Source organism: Uloborus diversus, chromosome 4 (genome assembly GCF_026930045.1).
Source record: "Uloborus diversus isolate 005 chromosome 4, Udiv.v.3.1, whole genome shotgun sequence".
NCBI lineage: Eukaryota > Metazoa > Arthropoda > Arachnida > Araneae > Uloboridae > Uloborus > Uloborus diversus.
The window spans coordinates 126,471,561-126,494,380 of NC_072734.1; the positions used below are offsets into that span (position 1 = coordinate 126,471,561).

General features: G+C 34.1%; 1 protein-coding gene across 1 annotated transcript in view; it reads left to right on the forward strand.

The window, feature by feature from the left end:
- Positions 1 to 22,820, forward strand: part of LOC129221512 (calcium-activated potassium channel slowpoke-like) — a 114,471-nt gene that overhangs the window by 32,662 nt on the left and 58,989 nt on the right. The window contains exons 11-16 of the mRNA XM_054856003.1: positions 1,034 to 1,192; positions 4,625 to 4,701; positions 6,699 to 6,719; positions 8,188 to 8,238; positions 10,861 to 10,926; positions 14,569 to 14,640. Coding sequence (XP_054711978.1) covers positions 1,034 to 1,192; positions 4,625 to 4,701; positions 6,699 to 6,719; positions 8,188 to 8,238; positions 10,861 to 10,926; positions 14,569 to 14,640 — 446 coding nt within the window. The remainder of the gene's footprint in view (positions 1 to 1,033; positions 1,193 to 4,624; positions 4,702 to 6,698; positions 6,720 to 8,187; positions 8,239 to 10,860; positions 10,927 to 14,568; positions 14,641 to 22,820) is intronic.

Here is a 22,820-nt window from a genome sequence, read left to right on the forward strand (position 1 = left end):
ATAGACCTGTTTCTAATGTGCCAAGCTGAGTTTGTTATTATTATTATATGCACATTAGTTAAACCGTTTATTTCAAAAACCAGTCAAGTAACAAACTCTAAAATTTCGAAAAAATATTTTTACCTTCATATTAAAATTTTTCTCTAAGGATTATAATGTTTTAAACTAAAAGGGATACATAGTTAGGTGGGAAACAATGTTGTAATCATCACTGAATAATTTAATATGGTGATATAGATGTCTTCCTAAAATAATTTTGTCGCCTGAATGACTCTTGAAATAAACGATTCAGTTGTAATCGAGTGTAATTCAGCAAATAGTACTGTTTTTCTGCGGCTTTTATGCGAAGTCATGTGATGAACTGAAAGATAGTGTAGAGTTCTGGATAAAGCTTCTAAGCAAAATTTGAAACATCAGTACTAACTGTAGTTTACATTATATTACATTGTATGAAATGTATTTTTTTAGCCCATTAATATAAAAAATCCATCACTAAAACATTAAAATAAAGTTTTAAAATATCATCGTAAAATTTTCTCTGTGCTAATTTTGTGATATAGCAATCTTAAGTAAATCTACTCTTAATACAAATTCCCAAATTTTGACAAATAATTGTCCCGTTGGTTGAATGCGTACGTAATTTAAACTTCATAGAGCATGAATATCATGTTGTTACCTCTTGCGTAAATGTGTGTATTACCACCCCAGTGTTATTACGCGTTACAGTGAAAGTTGCAATCACATGTTTTACAGTTGCAGAAAACCCCGTCTATAGTGGGGATATGTTCAATGCCATTTTCTTTCAAAATTTGTGCCTAACTGTGTTGGATTTGATAATGTATAATCATAATATATATTTCTAAAAGTATTAAACAGTCGCAATTTCCTTCTGAGTAAGACATAATTTTTATTTCTGAGTCTTACTCACTCTTCGTTTGAATATCGAGACACGTCATTTTGCAGTTTGAAAATTTGGAAGCCATAATTATATACACTAATAAACAGACTAATATATTTCTCATTTTTCTTCCAGGCTCTGCTTCGTCAAACTGAAACTCCTGTTACTGGCGATTGAGATTCCTAACGACGACAGCTCTGACACAAAGATTACCATCAATCCCAAAAAGAAGGTAAAGATCGGGCCAAACACTCAGGGATTCTTTATGGCACAATCGGCAGACGAAGTTAAAAGGTATTATTTTCTCTTGTTTCTAAACAGCTTTCTGTTAAAACTGCACATTATGTATATTCACTAATTACCTGGTTTGCAGGCTCTGGTACATCCAAGATGGTTTTAGCTAACACTTTCACAGAAATATATTAGGCTTCCTCAAATTCAGAGCACAAATGAATTCAAAGAAGTCTGCACCATTTGGATCGTGATCTTAGCCATCTCAGACTTGATATTATTGCCTTTAATTGGCCTAACTTGTTAGAGATTTAGAGCATGATTTATATGAGGAGTTGGATAAAGATCCATATGGTACAAAAATACAGTCATGTAAACCATATAGACTTCTCGTTCGAATTCATTTGTACTCTGAAGAAACCTCATATAATGTCACGCAGAACGTCAGTCAGAAACAGCCTGGATGGAGCGCGGTCTACAAGCACAACAAGCAGTGATATTTCTGACGCCATCTATCAAAACCTTATAGTTTTACATTTAATACACTTTTTGCATTTATTAAATAATAAAATTCTGTTAATACAGAATAAGAGTCAAGTTTTATATGTGCTATTGTAAAAGTACACTAAAAGTTCCTAGATAAAAAAAAGGTTATTTTACAGTGTGCAAGCTTTCTAAATAAAAATATTAGTTTCGTTTAGAAATGATAGGGGGCTTCGCCCCTCACGCTCACCAACTCCTAAGATTGCTTCGTAATCTTATTTGGTTGTCGAAGAGATTCATTGTCTGGTAGAAAAAATTTGATTAAAATACATATAACGATAAGAACAAAACGAAATTCCGCTCCCCCTACTGTATAAAACAGCATTTAGTAGCTAATAACGCTCATTATGATTAGAACGATACAAAAGTCCAGCTCCCACTCGAAGAAAAAGGGAATTGATTAAAATACGAAAAACAAATATTTAAAGAATAAAAAATACGCTTCGAAACGCTGCAACCCCTCTTCTCCCGTACGAACTAATCCTGTACTAAACTTTACAGCTAAAGGTGCAAAGTGGGCTCTCGGGAGCGGAAAAGTAGCCGTACGTATTGTTTAAAAAGTCGTTTTCAAATTCGTGGTCTCCAGTAACAGTTTACTCTTTAGCTCAGTGCTTGAATTGAATTGAAACAAACGTTATTACATCTCGCGCGGAAAAAAAGTTCGTTCAAATGATATAGAAGTTTAAGGAGGGCGGGAATTCTTCGACCTTGTTATTAGGCAATTTATATGAAATTCTAGCTGAAAAAAATAGTTACAAAAACACTAATTCGAAATTTAAACAAAAAAAAAAAAAAAAAAAAAAAAATACGTTCCGAGGTGTGACTCCCCCCCCCCCCGGGTCCGTAGTAACTTTGTACCAAAAATCATGGCAGTAGGTGCTTTGTGCTCTCCTACAAATGAACCACACAGAGATACAATTTTTGGTCTCCTACAAATGAGCCAGACACAGATACAATTTTATAATTTCGACATAAAAAATCATATGAGGAAGCAAGAAGCAAAGGGATGTAGGTGGACTTTTTCAAGTTTTGAATAAACGCATTTAAAGATAGGCTTTCATTGATTTTTTTTTTCTATATCATGCTATGCAGCGGCACCTACCAGAACTACTAGAACTATCTCGTGCCCCAAGACAGAGGAGAGGTTCCCATACTACTTGTACTGGTTATCTCCAAATTTTTAATTTTTCCAATTACATCCCTTCGCTTCTCGCTGCCTCATATGTGAAATACGTACTTTCCAAAAGAAAAAACAGGGGTGCATGTACTGTTGTACTTACATTTGCGAAGTTATACTTCTTAACTTCATAATCCCTTAAAAATTTCGGATATTTTCTCCTCGTGTCAGTTTTTTTTTTTTTTTTTTTTTTTGGATGGGACAAGCGTTTTGATCGTTTCCAAAAAACAAAAATAAATAACAGTAATTATAATGGTAATTGTTAACAAATTGATTTCAGGGCTGATCTCTTCCACAACTCAGATGGCAGTGCAGAGCCATTGCCTGGTTGCATTGGCATGAAATTTTGACAACAAATATTCAACCATGATTTACATGTTTTACTTTAGAAATATTACTGCGAAAAGTTGCCCATAGATCGCGCAAATGCGTGAAAAATATCAATATGATACTGGGCCACTATACTATGGCATGCTGAAAGAGTTTGTCTACTCATAACTACATCAACGTAATCGTAATCACCTTCATGGTACTACTTTAATATCGGATTGCATTTACCTGTTGCATTTACCTGTGTTCTTTGTAAAGTCAAACTATAAATGCAATATTAAACTAGATACACTACGAGAAACCGATTTCTATGTGCAACCTAGACCAACTAGTGGACGGGCAAGCGTACAGGAAACGCATGAGTGCAAACAACTTTTTCCGTAGCCTACAAGGATGAAAACAATATTGCATCCACTGAAGATCAGTGGTTGTATCCTCGTAGGCTACCTTTAATACTGGAGCGTTTAATGGCCTCTAGTTCTACCATTGATTTTTGAATACAAATGTGACCATCTATTGTATTCCATATTATTTTTAACTACCGGTACCAGCACGGCTTTGCCCGTACTAGAAAATTAAAAGGTCATTTGGTTCGCCTGTATATTTATAAATAATGGACGGTGAATTTCTCGCCAATATGCTACGTTAATTTGCTCGTCCATGTTATGGTAATTTACTTATCCATGTTATAGTAATTCGCTCGTCCATGTTATGGTAATTTGCTCGGTGCAGAAAAATTAAATTTACCAATAGTGGGAAAAATAAAATAATAGAAAAAGAACAAAATCGAGTTTTCGAAAAATCGCTTCAAAGTGCAAACTGCACATCCCCATGCTACAAACCAATTTTGTGCCAAATCTCATGAAAATCGGCAAAACGGTCAGGCGCTACGTGCGTCACAGAGATCCAGACATCCAGACAGACAGAGATCCAGACTTTCAGCTTTATTATTAGTAAAGATAAAGATTGAAGATGAAAATCAAAAATAACGAAGAGTGTGGACCTTTTTTTTCTTCTGGTCCTCGATGGAAAGTTTCCAAAGTAAACGGGCCCCAACTAAAATTACTTGGTGTAGAACCATGGAACTCGTACAGAAATTTTGTCGAATATTTTCTCGTACCTTGGTCACTAACAATCGGTGATTTTTAGCACTAGATTTTATTATTCAAGAAATCTGTAGGAAATAGTACGAATTGCTGTCATCCAAATTTTTCTTTAAGATGTCCGATACTGAAGTGAAATTTTAAAAAAGAGGATCACAGAGTTAGGGTACCTCTAACGGCCCCTGAGTTGGAAGTGTCTACAACCATGCACATTTATAATCTGTCGATAATTCAAAAATTTGAACTATATTTTCGTCGTGAATCTTCGGGGATCTACCGCATCAGCGAACTGTTATGTAGTTTAAGGACGTAGTTTGACTCAGTTTTGTTGTTTTTTTGCAGGGCGTGGCATTATTGTAAGCACTGCCACGAAGACGTAAAAGACGAGAAGCTCATCAAGAAGTGCAAGTGCAAGAATCGTGAGTAAATCCCTCTGTTCTTTGCTCACTTATTATGTCCGCAATAAGTGATCTGAAGTTGAGTGTTTGATAAAGGCGAGAGACATAAGTAAGGAAAATCATGCGGTTGCATGGATTCTACGATCTTAGCAGCAATTCTTGATCTTTTGAAACCGTATTTTTTGTCTAGCTAACTATTTTATCCGAGTACAAAAAATAGTTAACAATTTTCAACTGTCAGTTAAAAAAAAATAGTTAATAATTTTCAAACTTAATTTTGTTCAGCTGATACATAGTGCCCTTTTCTGTATGATTAATTTATGGGGAATTTAGATCGCCGCGCATGTCACAACCGAACTATATTGTTAACCTGATATTGCTTAAAAAATTGTTGCTATGGCTTTCTTACCAACAGCGACGACTTCATTCTTAAAGTCTATGCTTCACTCTTTACGATCTAAGATCTCTCTATTATTCGCTTATGCATATAGATTCAAGCATAGTTCTCTGAAATTCTTACCTGCTGATACATTCAAAGCTTGATTTTCTCTCTTTATTTCTTTTTTTTTCATCGATTCAAATGATGGCTAAGACTTTCACAGATTGAAGTATCCAGGAGAGCGACTACAGTGTAGTTTCATGATGTCCAACAGCGAATCTGAATAATACATTTTCGTGAGAACTTATGTTTGGCACTACCTTTAATTTCATGAACAGAGTTTTCTCACATCAGAAAATTATATGTAATTAAGAAAGTCACAATGACAGAATTTTCAAAGATAAAGTTTATATGCATTCGGATTTAGATGAAAATAAAACAAAAATACATGTTTGTATAAGTACTTGCTTTTCTTTCTTTTTTTTTTTTTTTGCATTCGACCAGAGACGCATTGTGGGGATTGGGAAATTGGCTTGACCAGAAGCATTCTTGTTTTCTTTTTATATTACCAATCCTAGTACGAAAATGTACGTAAATGTAAGGTCATTGGTGATCATTCCCAGAGGAAAAAATTCCCACTTATTATGAACTTACCTCCACAGGAGGAACTTCAGGATGCGTTAGTCCATTTTACTATAAATACATATTGAGTAATAGTTAAACGAAACTGTATACAATTAAGTATGACAATCAATAGGGAAAAAAAGGGGAAATGGAGAGGGTGAAAATCAAATGCCTAGTTTTCACACATTTAAACTATCAGCAACAAAAACGGCGATGAAAAGAAAAGTATGTAATACGCATGCGGGGGCCAGTATGAAACCAACAAAATGTTTTCTGTGCCCACCAATACTTTACAGAATCCCCCCTTTCTCTAGAATCCAATTAAAAGCCTACATGTGATTAGCATGACATTCATAATATGGTGCAAAATTTAACTTGAGGTGTTGGAGAAACCGTTGAGCTGGTTAAAATCTACCTCCTACACCTAAATTCCTACTCCTCTCTGTGTCTGTCACTCAGAGGGTCAAACTTGCTTACAGTTACTTCATGATTATAAACTGAGCCCATTTTCTGATACGAATATCGGTTTTCACGTAATACAAAATGCTTTTGTAAATGTAAATGTTTCGTTCTATTATAAAGTTACTTTGAACAATTTATCATGTGTGCCAGATTAAAAGATGAACCATCAGATTCTCTGCTGTCAGTGAACATTCTGTCATATGAATTTAATACGACTTGCTTGCTTTTAAATTTAATAAGAGGTAAGGAGATAATTATTTATAATTGAAAATGTTTGGTTAATGCTATATGGGTACTCAAACTGAAATGCTTTTACATTTTATCATTAAAGCGAGTTTTTAACAAGAATTAAGAGCTGCAGATGTTTCGTTCAAGATTGGCAAATCCACAGAATCTCCATGCATCTCATTGATTTTTCATTACTGTCTGCCGCAAACGTATGAGTGTTTGTTGAAGGCACCTCGTTTCTTTTGTGTTTCCATAGTTCTTAAATATGTATATCTAATAAAATGCTACCTTTCTCATTTCTCATTCATGTTCTGCCCACATGCAGCCAAAGATTCCAAACAGAAAGGTAAATCGTGTTTTGTGTATTTTTTTTGTGGCTTCGGTTCCCCACCATTTTTTTCTTACTTTCGCCGGATGCCTTTTGTTTCGAACCCCTTTTTAGCTTTAGCTGACTGCTGTAGGAGCTGAATCAAGTATCGAAAAGATTGGAGTCGCTTTTGTTTTTTTCCTTAGAGCTGTCCCCCAATGCCCCCTTCGAAGCTTCGTTCTCTTAGAGAGACACCACTTGTCATGCCGTAGCATCTACCTCTTAACTTGCTTTTTTCTTTTGTCTCTCTTCCTAGCAGGTGATGGACCTGTACATTCTCGTTTGTGCTAACGTCGATCAGTCTGCGATAGAAAGGGCAAGGAAGAGTAAATTCCCAGGGCTCGAGAATTTGAAAGGCCATTTCAATGAAAAGTTACTGTTCTGCCTGAAGCCACGTGTGCAAGTCTGATGGCAGCGATCAGAGTCGTCCGAATCGGGCAGCAGTCTAGAGATTCGATATCTCTATCATTGATTCTGATCGGTATCCTTAATGAAACAACTCGCCCTTGTCTTGGAACGACTGACCGCCATCAGCACGAACGGGACTTGAAGACGCATCATTTTCCTTACTTGAACACCCCGAAGATTTCCCGCCAGTAACATGTGTGCGTGTGTGTGTGTGTTCTTAGTGTCATCATCTCATTTGTATCATAATTTATTTCTATGCTGAGGATTGGCGAGGCTTTATCACCGCCGATGGATCTCAACAAAATATTCGAATGCAGAACTCTCTGATCTTTAAGAGAGCTGTTCCACCCCACCTCTTCCTGGGAAATTTTGGAAAATCTTGTTCTTGCCTTTAGACGAGTTTGAGAGAGTTGTGCAGATTTGTTTTTCACAACAAAATATAAAACGTTGACTGTAGTGCTTCTCTCTCTTGAGTTTTCGATTTTGGTTAAAAATTCTAAACACACATCGTTACACGAAAAGCTGTTAAAAAATAGTAAACAGTTTTATCGAAAAATCCCATTTTTCTTGCATTCGCTGCTGGAATTGCAATTTTAGCTGGACTATTGACTCAGATAACGGTTAAAATATTGCAGAATAGTTGTTATTAAATATGTCGATACATTTAGAGCATCTGGTTTGACGTATGGCGAACTTATAATTGCATGACGTTGGATATGACGTTAGCTTTCAGCTACTGCTTTACCTTAAACAGAGTGGCACTAAAAGGTTTAACACAAATCACATCTTCTATTTTTCTTAGTAAATCTCAATTAGAATTCAAAAACATTTAATGGAGGTTATAACTGATGGCATTCGAATGTAATTTTTGACTTCATCTCCGTACTGAAAAAAGGTAAAATAAGTGAACAAGATTTGTTTTGTTGAGATCCTTCGACTGTGTCTACAATATGGAATCATTATTCAACAAAACATTGCAAAAACTCTTTAGCTGTGTTTCTTCAAAGTATGCTAATTGTAGTCCTTTTTCCGGCTACAGTGGCGCTGTTTAAGAAAGGTGTCAGAGCTGTTCAAGTTGTTGGGCGGGCAAGTACGTTATCACTCTGTTTCTCTTTCTGTTTTAAAGCAATCATTGGATAACTTAAGCTCCTTTTGTTGTTGATGTTTATCAAGGTCTACACTCCTCACGGAACTTCCTCTCCATTAAGTGAAGCCTAATTTAAAACCTTAATTTCTAACTTTCCCCTTTTAAAACTGATGAAGTGAAATCATTTTGCATGCGTACAAAGTGTTGGTACCGGACAGCGTTTTACAAAATCAGAAGGATATTATTTTACATCATTTAATAAACAACATTTTTCATTATAGTATACAAATTTCAAGGAACTTGTTTGAGCATTTTCTATATAAATTTGTAAGTGCCACATTTTTTTTTCGAGATGGTTTATTTTATATATAAAAAGTGCTTCAATATTCAAAATTAAACGAAAGCTTGGAATTTGATGCTTCTACTGTAAGCCCTGCTGTGTTAGGGGGAGGGAAGATATTGCATGCTTTTTCCAAGGCAATTATTAAATGAAAAAAGTTTAAACCTTTCTAACGTTGTACTTCGAAAACAGTTCTCCTTTTTTTTTCTTAAGCATTACACCCAGAAGCGGACTAACATTCGAAGAATGTTTAGAAGCAAATATTTCGGGGCACTTCGAAGCACTTGGTTGGCACATTTCCTCAAGCTGAGTCAGTGAATTTTTACGTAAAATTCTCTAATAGCAGGTTTTCACTCATTACGATTATTTATCCTTATTTTCTGTAGTTTTAATGGACCATTGTAGCACTGAATTGCGTTTCCAAATAAGAAAGAAATGTAAATGACCACTTCGTGGAGTATTGATAAAGCTACATGATGTCTTTTTGTTTTCTCTTGACGAATTTTTTTCCTTATGAAAATTTCTCATATCAGAAAAGTAATTGGCATTCCAAAAATCTTTCTCCGTTTCAAAAAATTTAGGGTCTGGGAAAAGATCTAAGGGCCGTTAACCATTTAACAGATTCAAAGTAAAGTAATCTTCCTTAAAATTTCGATTGTGATTTCAGAACATCGTTTGCAACTATACTTTACTAGTGCGCTCCGATGGATTCGGGGAGAGGAAGTGTCCTTGGGAGTCCTGGTGTCGCATGCCTCCGTTCAGTGTTCTTTAGGTAGTTAGTGCCTGGTTGTCGTGTTCGATGTCACCTAGAGCGCATCGATATTGAGGATCATCTTCATGTTTCATAATTAGTTCCACTGCATGATGTGTTGTGAGTGTGTCGATGTGAATGTATATCCTCCCCGCAACATAATCCGCCCGATGGGGCGGGTCTTCTTCCGGCTCCTCCCCGCATGCTGGGACTGGGGAAAATTTTCTCTCATCCTGTTATCTCTTTTGTTTTTGGATAAAACTTGAGTGGTGTGCTCAGAGCGTACATCTGAAATTGTTAAATAGCATGCAAACTCTAATGTGCTCCTATTCTTGCTTCTTTTTTAATGAAAAATGCTTTTTGTTTGCTCAAAAAAGTTAAAAATGATCTTAAAAAAAACAGATCAAGTTATTTAACAAAAATTATTATGCATTTAAATCATTCGTAAGTTCGAAAGCAGCAAAAATCTTCTCTTTTTTTTCTTATCGCGAAAAACTGAGGTTATTTTTCGCTAAAAGAACTGGGATTTAAGAAAGAAACAAAGAAAAATAAAACCATTTTTATTAGATTTTTACAGAGATGTGAGCTTTAAAAAATTCTAACATTTACCTCAACGCTTTTGGCTTTAAGAACTAAGAGACTATGAAGTCTAAAAGACTGGGTATAATGTGGCTTGCTCAGCTGAAGATGTTTCACGCTTACTGCATGTACGCTCTGAATTCACTGAGTTGGGTAAGAGATGATTTAGGTCTACACACAGCAGAATTGTCGAGGTGTCGCCTTTTACTTATTTATTTTTATCAGTGTGACCGTAAGATGGCCGAGGAAAAAAAACTATATTCTTCTCTGCAGGAGATTTCAAATTAAATGCAAAGGAAAACTTTCATTTCAGTCAGTTCTTTCAAGAAGTATTGCTTTTCATCTTCTTTTGATTATTTTCTGTTTCTGTTCTGCAATTATATTATTCTACATTTATTTTGTGTAAGAGCTGGTTGTCCAGAAACAAAGAGAAACATGGTATCTCTTTGAAATCAGATAAATGCCCCGAGCAATGCAGAGGTCCTGCTCGAAAACAGTTAATCATCACAGAATTTGAAAACTCATGTGAAATGCAACACGAGGCAATCCTGCCCCATGCTTTTTACCCATGCTTATGATGTATGCTTTTCGCTTTTTAACTTTTTTACTTAGAATTTAATGGACTTATTTATTCTGCTTCTTTCAACGCATATCGGGTGTCGCTAGAGAATCTGCGCCTCGCCGAATGTCGAGCCCAAAACGTGCATCGGACTAAATCGTGAGTTTTAGAAGCACAAAAAGTCAAAAACAGGAAAAGAAAGAATGAAATCAGTTCCCTCTAAAAGCAGTCAACTCTAAAACATTTTCTTGCTTTCTTCTGATACGGTTCTAGAAGAGTTCAGGCTCACCTGTGGCTCGACATCCGGCTCGTGAGCTCAGCGCCCCGTATGCTCCGCCCCGTAAGGCGGAGCTACTGAACAGCACATACTAAACGGCCTATTTGATGCATTCGCAGAGTTTTTTATCTCGAGGACGGGCAGCGCGGTGGACGTGGAAGCCGACGTCTCAGACTCGGACCACAGTAGGTGCTCATTTCCAATTGCTTCTCTCCGTCAGCTGCTTTGCATCTATCTGTGTGCTTGGTGTGCCTCTCTCTCTCTCTCTCTCTATCTCTACCACTTTCACAAACACTCGGCAGATGATCGGAGCGACGAAACCATTATATACAATCGTCTAGAGAACAGAACTGCACGTTAATAGCCAAGCTCCTATTAACACCCGGTTCAACACGATCCAGATGTATATTTTGTTTAAATAGACTACAAATGTATTCAACTAGCAAGCATACAGTATTCATATTCAAGAGGAGAATCGCCTTCGCTTGTTCATAATTGAATCCTATTTAGTGTCCTCCAGGAAATAAATAGCAAAGGAAAAAAAGGAACAACATTTAATTTTTTCATTCTTTTGTTCACTTTTCTTGTCTTACAACTTATAATTGACGAAACTGGCTCATACCTACAATTAAGTAGTACTACTATGTATATTGTAAACCTCCTGCTGGCTTTGAAGAACACAATGCACTTTGCTGTGTTTGAATTTGACATAACACGAGCAATAACAATAGAGTAATAGGCTTTGTGCAACGTTTGGTGTTTAGCTAGTGCTGCAAGTTCTAATTATACAGCAATAGATTTTCTTTGAACATTTTTTTCTTTTTTTTTATAAAAAAAAAACAGTCAGGGACATTTCAAGAGGAGTATTTAGGAGTTAACCCCCTCATCAGAGCCCCTGCCTTAAGTAAGATTGCCAATTCTAGTAAACTACTGTAAATACATATGTAAGGACTGTTACGATTAAGAACTCGGGATTCAGGACAAACTTCTCTGGACATCTGTCTGCATTCATTCGCATTTCTAAAATTGTTTGATCAAGGTAATGGTACACGAGTGCAGTGTTTTTAGAATAATCGTTGATGAATTGTACGGTTCATTTTTTAAGGAGATCTGAAAGCTACTTAATCTGTGTTGAAAAAAAGTAGTTTTCAAATAAATTTAGTTATGTAGTTAACGGTTAAAAATCTTGACTTCGGGTATATTATATCCGCAATGAATCTGTTAAAAATTATAAGCTTATACTTGCTTTTTCAAAAAATCTAGCCATTAATTTTGCTTAGATATGCTTATGTTTTCAATACTCAGAAAAGAAAAGGAGCAGATAGTAGGTTCTCAGTACGTCTCTTTTGGGGTCTTTTTGTGTCTCTGTGGCAACTAACAGTTGATCATGAGAGAGCATTTAAGAATGTATCTGTCGAAAGTCTTCGTGCTTCTTAAAAGGACAAATTACTGCAATAGAGACTTTTCTCGCAAAAGAGTCATCCAGGATCGGAGTTTTGGAAACAGGATGGAATTTTAGCAATACCATTGGAATCACAGAATCGACTGCCGATTTCCAAAAGATTGACACATTTCGAGAAGAAAATATTGTTATTCCTTTCACTGCAACGACTGCTGCATTGAAATGGCAATATTTATATATTTTTTAAATGAATGCAAAACTGTGGTGATACCTTCAATATCCAATGTCTCCCGTTGATTAATATAATTGTGAACTGATTGATACCTTCAAAATCCTGTTTTTGGCAACAGCAAGGGCCCAAAATATCCTGTTCTAGAATCGCTCTGATCTATCACTGCCATCACTGCTTTCTTTACTCACTTTTTTTTTTTTTTTTTGGTTTCTCTCAATCTTTTCTCCTCGGTGGACGAAAGCGATATCACACCCTGACGACTAATATCTTGAAAAACATTTTAAAACAAAATAATTGCTAGCAATTTTTATTGTTCCATGTGCTACTCGATAGCATTTGCCATTACAGAGGTCGGGTCCTCTTCTGGGACAGTTCACCACAAACTTTGCTCAAGTGATTTAAGAAAGCAAAACTGGTGTTAGAATTTGAAATTTCTATGTAAATTGATTAACAAACAATGAAATTGCTTGAAAAATTATAGGTTTTTTGTTAATGATAATTGAGGGAGAAATTTTCTGGGGCCTGTTTCCTTCATTTTGCCTCCAGGCTCTCAAGAATGTTTTGAATATTTTACTCACTCATGCAAGTGATAATTTCAACATGTTATACTTTGGAAAATCTTTCCCCTTCTGAATACAAAAAAGGCGAAGATGTTTCATTTTGTACTTGAATGATTTTCAGAGAAGGAGTCAGTGTGGGCACCATCAACGACAGCTTTCGAAATTCGGAAAATTACAGAATGTTTTAGCATTGGTGTCTATATAAATTTATGTCGCGCAAAAAATACATGGTTCACGTGAATAATGATTAAGCTAATTTTCAATTCAGGTATTTAATTGTCAAAAAAGATCTTTTCAACTTTTTATAAAGCTAATAATGCATCGAACTCTAGTTAGTTTCTTCAGAAGGAAGAGGATCCAACAAGGACTTATAACGTGACAGTAAGGGGTCATTTATAGCTATATGTTTTTGATTCACTGCTTTTATTTTTTTTTTTCTGTGCTTTGTTTTATGCTTGAAATCGTTTTGACTGGTTGCTTGAAATCGTTTGATCCATCTGGTGACATTTGCGGAAAAGTCATTCCCTTGAAGGGGCCTCCCGTTTGCTTAAGCCCACCCTCCGAGTTACGAATGCAGCCTTCTCTTTGCGTGTCTTGGGTTCCTTCGCTGCTTTCCTCTGGATGTTGCTGTAATGTGCTTGCACGGCCAGTGTGCTGCTTCTCTTGAATATGCGAAAAGAATGTCTGTGTTCGTCGTGTTTTGCCTTGCTTGCGTCTGGCACTCCTCAATGTGCGACTCACCCGAGTTAACCACCCATTTCTCAGAGAAAACCACTTCTGGAATTCACTTCCAGAACGCAAAAGAAAAAATGAGGACTAATCTCTATCTTTCCTTTTTTCGACTGGATCAAGCTCCTAAAAACCATACAGTGACACTTTGGAGAACCGACTGCGGTCGCGTAAATTGTGTGAATAAATGTTCAATTTAAGTAAAGATAGGGAAAACTGTTTCGTAAATTACGTTGTTACTATGATCCGCCAATTTTTAATGTACAAAAAACAAGGAGTACATAGCTACCCCAAATACCACCGTTCGACGGACGGTATCGGCAGGCACTCATAGCCGCAACCTGGAATCGCAAATCTCTAAGATGGGTATCTTTAACAAAATATAATGTAAATCATCGAATTGCTGACGTGGTTTTTAAATTCTTAAGCAACAACTGCTTATAACAAGCACTTCAAAAAAGGGAAATAAAATGTAAACATTGAAGAGACGTTTACGCAGTTCACATTCTACAACTCAATTCCATCATAAAGCAATGCTTTCAATCACCAAATGTTCACTTGATAGTAGCCCCGTAAGAATTGATTCTGGCTGTCATCAATTTATGTTATGACTTATGAGGCAGAAGTTCGTTTAGGTCAGTAGGTGTTTCAAGCTTTAGCGAATTCTATCGATTTTTTTTTTTTGGAATTTCACTCACTCTTCAAATGATGTGAGAGTTTTGCACACGCTTTCGACAGAAGTACCTTTAATTCACATCAGGCCCTTATAGAATAGGAGAAAAGTGTTGCTTTGGAGTTCGGTTATTCTCGGGTGAGTCTACACTTTTGGAGAGGCTCTGTCTGCTCGTCAACAGCATGTTTTTTCTCAGAATGTACCATGTGACACATTTCTTTGTTTTTCCAGACGAGAGTGTTCACAACTCTACATTCCCAACCTTCACGCCTCCAGAAATACCCAAGAGGGTGAAACTAAGAGGTGAGTTCGTGAGATTTCAACAATTTCTTTTATTTATTGCTTTATTTGAACCGATGATTTTAGAAAGGGAATAAATCTCTGTAATGAAACTTTTCAAGAATCAATAAAATGGTTTTGTTTCAAGAATTATAAAAAAAATTACATTACAGAAGACATTTTTGTGCTACTCTAGCCATAAGTAGGATTATAATTCCATTTTAAATAGTTTTATTTCTACTAAAAATAAATTTAAACATTTTTAAAATTTAGACGCATGACTTTTCTATAGTCAATAAATAGTATGAAAGCCTAATGAACAGAAATGAAAATGCAATTCAAATAAAATAAGTTTATTTTAAATTAATTTAAGATAATAAAAAAATGAAGCAAACTGACATGAAAAATAGTACAGTACGTATGTACAAGATCATCGTCTTAATGAAATACTTCTTGAATTTTTGTCTTTCTTTCGTCTGGTTTTTGTGAAATATTAGAGACTGACGTAAACAAATCGACAATGAATAAAAACTAACGAACAAAGAAAAAGGTCAAAGTTTTACAGCTGTGTAAAGTTTGATCATAGTTAGCAAAGACAGTTGGCTCTCTGTTTAAGAGCCATTATTTTGAAATTCAGACAAAAAACGGAAATTTTGGCAATGACCATTTTTGATTTTCCTAATTTTTTATTATGTCAAAGTAGGTCATAAGAAGTGAACATTCTGAAATTTTTAGTCTTCCAAAAATTTTCTTTCGCTCGTTAAAAATTCCCAAAGTTTGAGGTTTTGCAGCGCTTTTTTAGAAAAATTCTCTAAGTCGCATTTCAGTGCGCTATAGCTCTTTACAGAAACACCACCTCACGGTTATGTTTATATTTATTGGTTGCACTGTATCTAGTGATGATGACTTCATAGTTATTTTGGTTGAGGGTTGTTGCTTTCTTCAGATAAAATGTCGCAAAGTATGGATTTTATCCGTTTTCGCGCAAGTTAAACCTGCGTTATTTCCCCCAAAAAGCCACCCCCCCCCCCCCCCCGAAAAAAAATGTGACATATACTGAAAGTTTATACTATAAAGAGAATAAATAGCACAAAATTTGTTTGAGGTTTAACTTTTTTTAGGAGAAAAATGCCCTGGTATTTTTCAAATTTTCAAAAATTGTGCTTTTTTGATCGCAATTAACTCGAAACAGCATAACTAGGAAAAAAAACTTTCTATATATTATGGTACCTGACTATGTGTAAATCATCATGAAAAAGAAAACAGCATGGGGTTTCTTCTTGTTTTCTAGAAAATAATTTTTTGTAGCTCGTTTTATGCGTTTTCTCGTGCGTAAAACGTGTGTCCAGTATGCAGATTAGATCTGCTAAAACTTAAAGGATGTAGTAAGTATGTATATATATATATATATATGTGTATAAAGAAAGAGAAAAAGACTAGCACTACTTTATTTTTCTGATTTTTACAAATTGATGGTGTTTTAATTGCAGGTAAATCAGAAAACGATAAATCGATATCATATATATATATATATATATATATATATATATATATATATATATATATATATATATATATATATATATATATATATATATATATATATATATATATATATATATATATATATATATATATATATATAGTAGGGTGGTCCTTATTTATATGAGAAAAATTTTTTTTTTCGGAATTCAACAAGTGACGCCCCCTAGTTTTGTGACACTATAATAAAAAGTAACGTGTGCAAAATTTGAACTCGATCGGTCAATAATAACACGTGCCCCTAGGCCGTTGAACTTTAACACTTTTGATAATTTTCCCACAAATCTTCGAGTTTTTACTTCAGACCCAGTACATCGTTTCTCCTAGGTTTGCAAAATATTTTTACAGTGAGGTAGCACTAAAATTAACCTTTTTAATTACTTTATATCATCTAAAGATTTTACTTTGAATAAGAATGAAATAATGCTTTAGAAACTTTCCTTAATTTAACGCTTTTCTCAATTGTATATACACTGTTAAAAAAATTTCCTGAAAATAACGGATAAAGTACTGGCAGCAAAGTTGCCGTAAATATTACGTTTCCGTTAAATTATTTTCCGTGACTTAACAGAAGTTCCATTTCTCATTTCTCCGTTTAGTTCTGTTCTTCCATTTATAAATTTTCCGTGATTTAACGAAAATTCCATTTTTCTTCTTTCCGTTGATCTATTTTTCCATTTTTAAATTTTCCGTTCATCTATTTTTCCGTTTTTATATTTTCTGTGTCTTTACAGAACTTTCGGTTCTTGATTTTTCATTGCGCTATTTTTTCGTTTCTCATTTTCACATATTTTACTGAAATTTCATTCTTGTTTTTCTATCCTATGTTTAAAATGATATATAATAAAAAAAATAGTTAACTATTCAAAAACTATTATTTTTTTAATTTGTATTTATTACTCATATATTTTAAGTGAAATTTTTGCTTGATAACTTACCTTTCAAGGCATCTATCTCGAAAATTGCACCTTCAGATGAATAAAAATAATCGAAAAGTACCAGCAAGGAAATTAGTGGATTTAAATATAACACCAATTTTTGATGCTGATACTGTTCGATATTTCCGTCCACATCTCCTCGTACATATTCTGGCGTGGCATGGAAAAGCATACTTGAAAAATAGAATATCTTTATTTGCAGAATGAGTCAAATAAAATACCATCAAAAACCGGTTGACTTTTTCATGGAATAATATACCTGATGGAGAGTACCGCATACCAATTTACCGTGTTTAAAAACAGAATCAATGACATACACGTGAAGAATTTTTTGCTCAGATGATGTATATCCCCCCCCCCCCTCGGTGATTTCCGCATTTTTCACTCATTGGAATAGCAACATAGATTTTTAGTGCATAAGCATTATACTTATGCTAAACATATCAATCAGTTCGTTTTACCCGAAATGTTTTTACAAGAAACTTGCAATAATCTCAAATAAGTTGTTGGATGAGATCCTAAGGAAATAAATTAAATAATTTATATTTTTTATTATAAATGAAATCCCGAAAGGAGTAATGAATGTTTCCAGATTTCTAAGTAGTCAAGAAAACTTATTCTTGTCAAAATTGTAATTGTATTTTCAAAGATTAACAATCTGCTATACCTTTTCGCAAAAAATATAACAGCAAGACATACTTTTATTTAGAGATTCAAAATGTTTACTTTCAATCTGTCAAAAAAAAAAAAAAAAACTGAGTGACTTTTTTCTGTTTTGCTCGCACACCACGATAATCTCCGGTTGATACGAAATGTTGACCATTTAACTTTTTAATGACTTTCAACAATACAACGCGTTAGAGCAAAAACAGTAACTTTATAATAGTTCTATAAATTCTAAATCAAGCTACCATCGGAATTCTATCAAATGCACATTAACAAGAAAAATACATTTGTATATTAACATGTACAAAGATATTCAACAATACTTACATGTGACCAGCGGTGCTAAATTTAAGTGTCTCCATTGCATCTGGACACAAGTAATCCAATAGCCTTTATTTTAAATGGATAACACGAGATCCTAAAACTATTCTCACCGCTAGAACACACAATATGACTAACGAATAGAATTGTCGTCGACGACGACGAACGTCGTCTAACGAATAGAATTTCGAAGTATTGAGCAAAATAATACACCGCAATAATATTCTAATACTGACTCAGTAAAACCCACATCAAATCACCAAGGCGATCAAAACACATCTGCCTGTCTGAAAATGGCGCAAACATTTTTCCAAACTTACAAAGCCCAAAGGCGTAAAAACAGTTTCTAGTACTAGTATATTACTTTCCAGACATGAAATAGCAAGCTATCTGTTTTGTCTCGGCATCTGAGTTGTTATTCTAAATAAGCTTTTAATTAACAACATGTAACAGTGCGATTTAATAAGTACTATCAAAAAGCGATGTTTATCATAACTTGAAGGCTAATCAGAATACTAACAAAGTATAGCACAGCGGCAACCCTAGAAATGGAAAAATTCTGTTTTCATCACTTCCTTTCGTGATATTTCTGTTCTTGGAAGGAAAAAATAAGTTTTGAAGCATTACGGAAATATTCTGTTAAAATCAGTCAGAAAACTACCTGAACTTTCAGGTTTTTTTTAACAGTGTATATGTAGATAGTGAGTATTTTTTCTCGATAGTCTTGGACGGTCTGTAAAATAAATTGCTTTGTGACTCATATTTGCTAAATTAGTAGTGAAATTCTTCGATTAGTATTGTGCTCCTCTTTCAGTTGTATCATTCACAATTTTCAGTAGTTCAACAATCTCTCTTCCCTTTAAATAGCTTAAACATTTTGCCGTGAATCAGGACCAAATAAGAACAAATCGTTTAGTATTTGCAACTTATCAAACAAGTTTATTGATTCGTAATTGATTCTATAAAGAGGAAGATCTTTACTAAGAAAGTATTCTAAATCATCTACTGTTATCTGAAATTTGTTAAACAATCATCAGACATGTCTTCCTTATCACAAGCATTTTTGGAATAGTCTTTTCCTATCTTCAAGGCTAATTCCTTCATCCAATACGGACAAAGCTACTAGTTTATCCCCTAAATATCATAAGTGATTTATGAATTTTCCAATCACCGCTTCTGCTGCATATTTGTCATCACTTTGTACGCTGCTAGTTTTTCAGACATATTATGTTATTCAAAGGTGCCTCGATTGGGTTGCTGAGAAAAACCTTATCTTCATACAGCATTTAATTGTAAAACAGCTTTGTAAAGCAGCATTGAAGGGCTTTCTTTTCATGTAAGGTCAATTTAAATTGTTTCCTAAATATTATTTTCAAACAAAAATTCCTTTTGCCACCCATGTGGCTCAGGAATAAGCTCCAGTTTGCCGAAAATATATCCCAGTAGGAGGAAATTCAACAGGAAATATTATTACAAGTTATGAGAATTCTCTGTAATATTGCTCAATTCCGCTTTTTACGAACAATAATATGTCATCCACTTCGTCTCTTAGAATTTAAGTGGTATGTGTACTTGATTGAAATGTTATAAGTTCTGAATGATGGAGATATTTCCACAAAATTTTGAAGCACTTAAGTAATTGAATATCTGATCTCGAACTGAGAAAGGCAAGAACTTCTTCAAGGACACGCTCTGCAGTACGATTTCAAGTGCATGATGACAGCAATCCAAATGTAATATTTCACCGTTAAGTTTTTGCTCTAAAAAATTGCATGCACAATTTATACGGTTGGTATTGCAAGTCGTTGTATCAAACACAACAGCTAGAACAGTTAGCAATAAAGAGTGTGATAAAATTGTGAATCGCGAGAATTTGATGATAATAAAGGACTATGTACTAAAATAGAAGAAAATGAATTTAAAGTATAGATTTCTTCATTGTTCCGATCTGGATAATTTTTTTATTTATATTTTAGCTATGGAAAATACAGTATATTTTTATGTTAGCAGTAATCGAGGATTTTCCGAAATTTATATTTTAAAAACTAAAAACTGCATAAGCATTTAGGTATGTTTATAAATAAAGAATAGCGAATTAAAATATAATTGCAATTACTTATATTTATAGCATTGAAACCTTGCGACTCTATTTGACACACTTATTACAAACACAGGGAATTTTGTAAATCAACACCCCCAAAGCCTGAAGGAGGCAATTTGTTGTCAAAGTTGTTCATTAATGGTCTAGGTCATTCATTAATCGACTATAGAATCCCTTGTGTCCATCTTGATGGGAAGAAACGTTCCCCTGCCGCTTAGTTGGAACAAGCGCAGAAGAGCGGTACGCTTGACCCAAGGCCATTGGTGTACATTTTATTCTCTGTAACATGCTAAATTTTACAGAATGAAAGTGAGAGAATGGTCGATATGGAGGTAGCAGCTATTATTGAGGTTCAAAATTACTTTAAATATAAAACGTTAGAATATTTTTACATAAAAATGAGAAAATCCGCAATTTTTTCTTCGAAACTCAAAAAAGGGGGCCCTAGGGGCACGTGTTAATATTCATGGATTGACTTTAAATTTTGCAAGGATCATTTATTTGTACAATGGAACAAATTGAGGGGGCGTCGCGTAAAATATCTGCAACTTCAAAAATAAGGACCACCCTAATATATATATATATATATATATATATATATATATATATATATATATATATATATATATATATATATATATATATATATATATATATATATATATATATATATATATATATATATATATATATATATATATATATATATATATATATATATATATATATATATATATATATATATATATTGATTTATCGTTTTATCGTATCAATCCCAAAACAATTCCTTCTTATTTATGTCCATTGCAATGGAAGAAATTTCATGAACAATATCTGCTTCACTTTCCTCTAAATGTCTATTTTTTATGTTATCTTCAAATACCTCTAAAAGGCTGTCGGTTCTTGATAAATCAGTAGTATTTGCTTTTTTTTTCTTTTTTTTTTGCTTTGTATATCGGCTAAAAGCAGCTTGAATTTGACTTTTTGTCAGATATTGTTCGGTAGGAATATTTTTATGTCTTCAATCATCTCTGTTCTCAATGCATGTTCTACTTGGTCGGGCGTCTGATTTCTCCCGGTTTTCTCACCATAAAGGAACTTTTCTTAAAGAAACTCTCTTTGTCTCATTGAAAATCGTGTACTTTTACGAGTTGGGAGAGCCTACCCCTCACATGAGATAGACAAAATGTTTTCTTCTTTGTCTTTTTCCTTGTTGACTGGTAGATGCCTGACCAAGACCATAAGAAACAAAACTCTGAACAGGTATTTGAAGATGACATAGAAGATAGACATTTAGAGGAAAGTGAAGCAGATATTATCCATGAAATTTCTTCCACTGCTATGGACATAAATAAAAAAGAATTATTTTGGGATTGATCCGATAAATCAATATATATATATATATATATATATATATATACACACACATATGATATCGATTTATCGTTTTCTGATTTACCTGCAATTAAAATACCATCAATTTGTAAAAATCAGAAAAATAAAGTATTTCTAGTCTTTTTCTCTTTCTCTATTCACACATATATACATTCCTAAAGTTTTAGCAAATCTAATCTGCATACTGTACACAAGTGTTACGCATGAGAAAACGCATAAAATGAGCTACAAAAAAATTATTTTCTAGAAAACAAGAAGAGATCCCATGCTGTTTTCTTTTTCATGATGTTTTACACATAGCCAGGTACCTTAATATATAAAAGGTTTTTTTTTTCCTAGTGATGCTGTTTTGAGTTAATTGCCATCAAAAAAGGACAATTTTTGAAAATTTGAAAAATATCAGGGCATTTTTCTCCTAAAAAAATTAAACTTCAAACAAATTTTGTACTATTTACTCTCTTCATAGTATAAATTTTAAGTGTATGTTAATTTTTTTTCGGGGGATGGCTTTTGGGGGGAAATAACGTAGGTTAAACTTACGCGGAAACGGATAAAATCCATACTTTGCGACCCCTTATCTGAAGAAAGCAACAACCCCAACCAAAATAACTATGAAGTCATCATCACTAGATACAGTAAAACTAATAAATATAAACATAACCGTGGGGTGGTGTTCCTGTAAAGAGCTATAGCTCACTGAAATGCAACTTATAGAATTTTTTAAAAAAGCGCTGCAAAACCTCAAACTTTGGAAATTTTTAACGAGCGAAAAAAATTTTTTGGAAGGCTAAAAATTTCAGAATGTTCACTTCTCATGACCTACTTTGACATATAAAAAAATTAGAAAAATCAAAAATGGTCACTACCACCATAGATCTTAAAATAGAATAGATGTGCCTTCTCCCCACTTTTCTCCTCAGAGCGCGGCGTCAACATCCCCCGTTGGACATCACGTGATCAAGGGACACCTCTCACAAGAAACTGTTTCCCCTATCGAAGAGAATCACTTTGCGCCGCGATCATTTGCACAATTAAGGGAAATTAAAGCATTTAACCCATGGGTTAAATGCTTTAAGCATGGGTTAAATTAAAGCATTTAACCCATTATTAAAGAAAAGGGGACCACTCTGTCCCTCACGTAACACCTCATATTTTTCACTAAAAGTAATAATTAAAAAAGGTAACAATTTTGTTTTCATTAAGAAATCGCAAATGTATTTGTTGTACTTTTGCAAAAAATG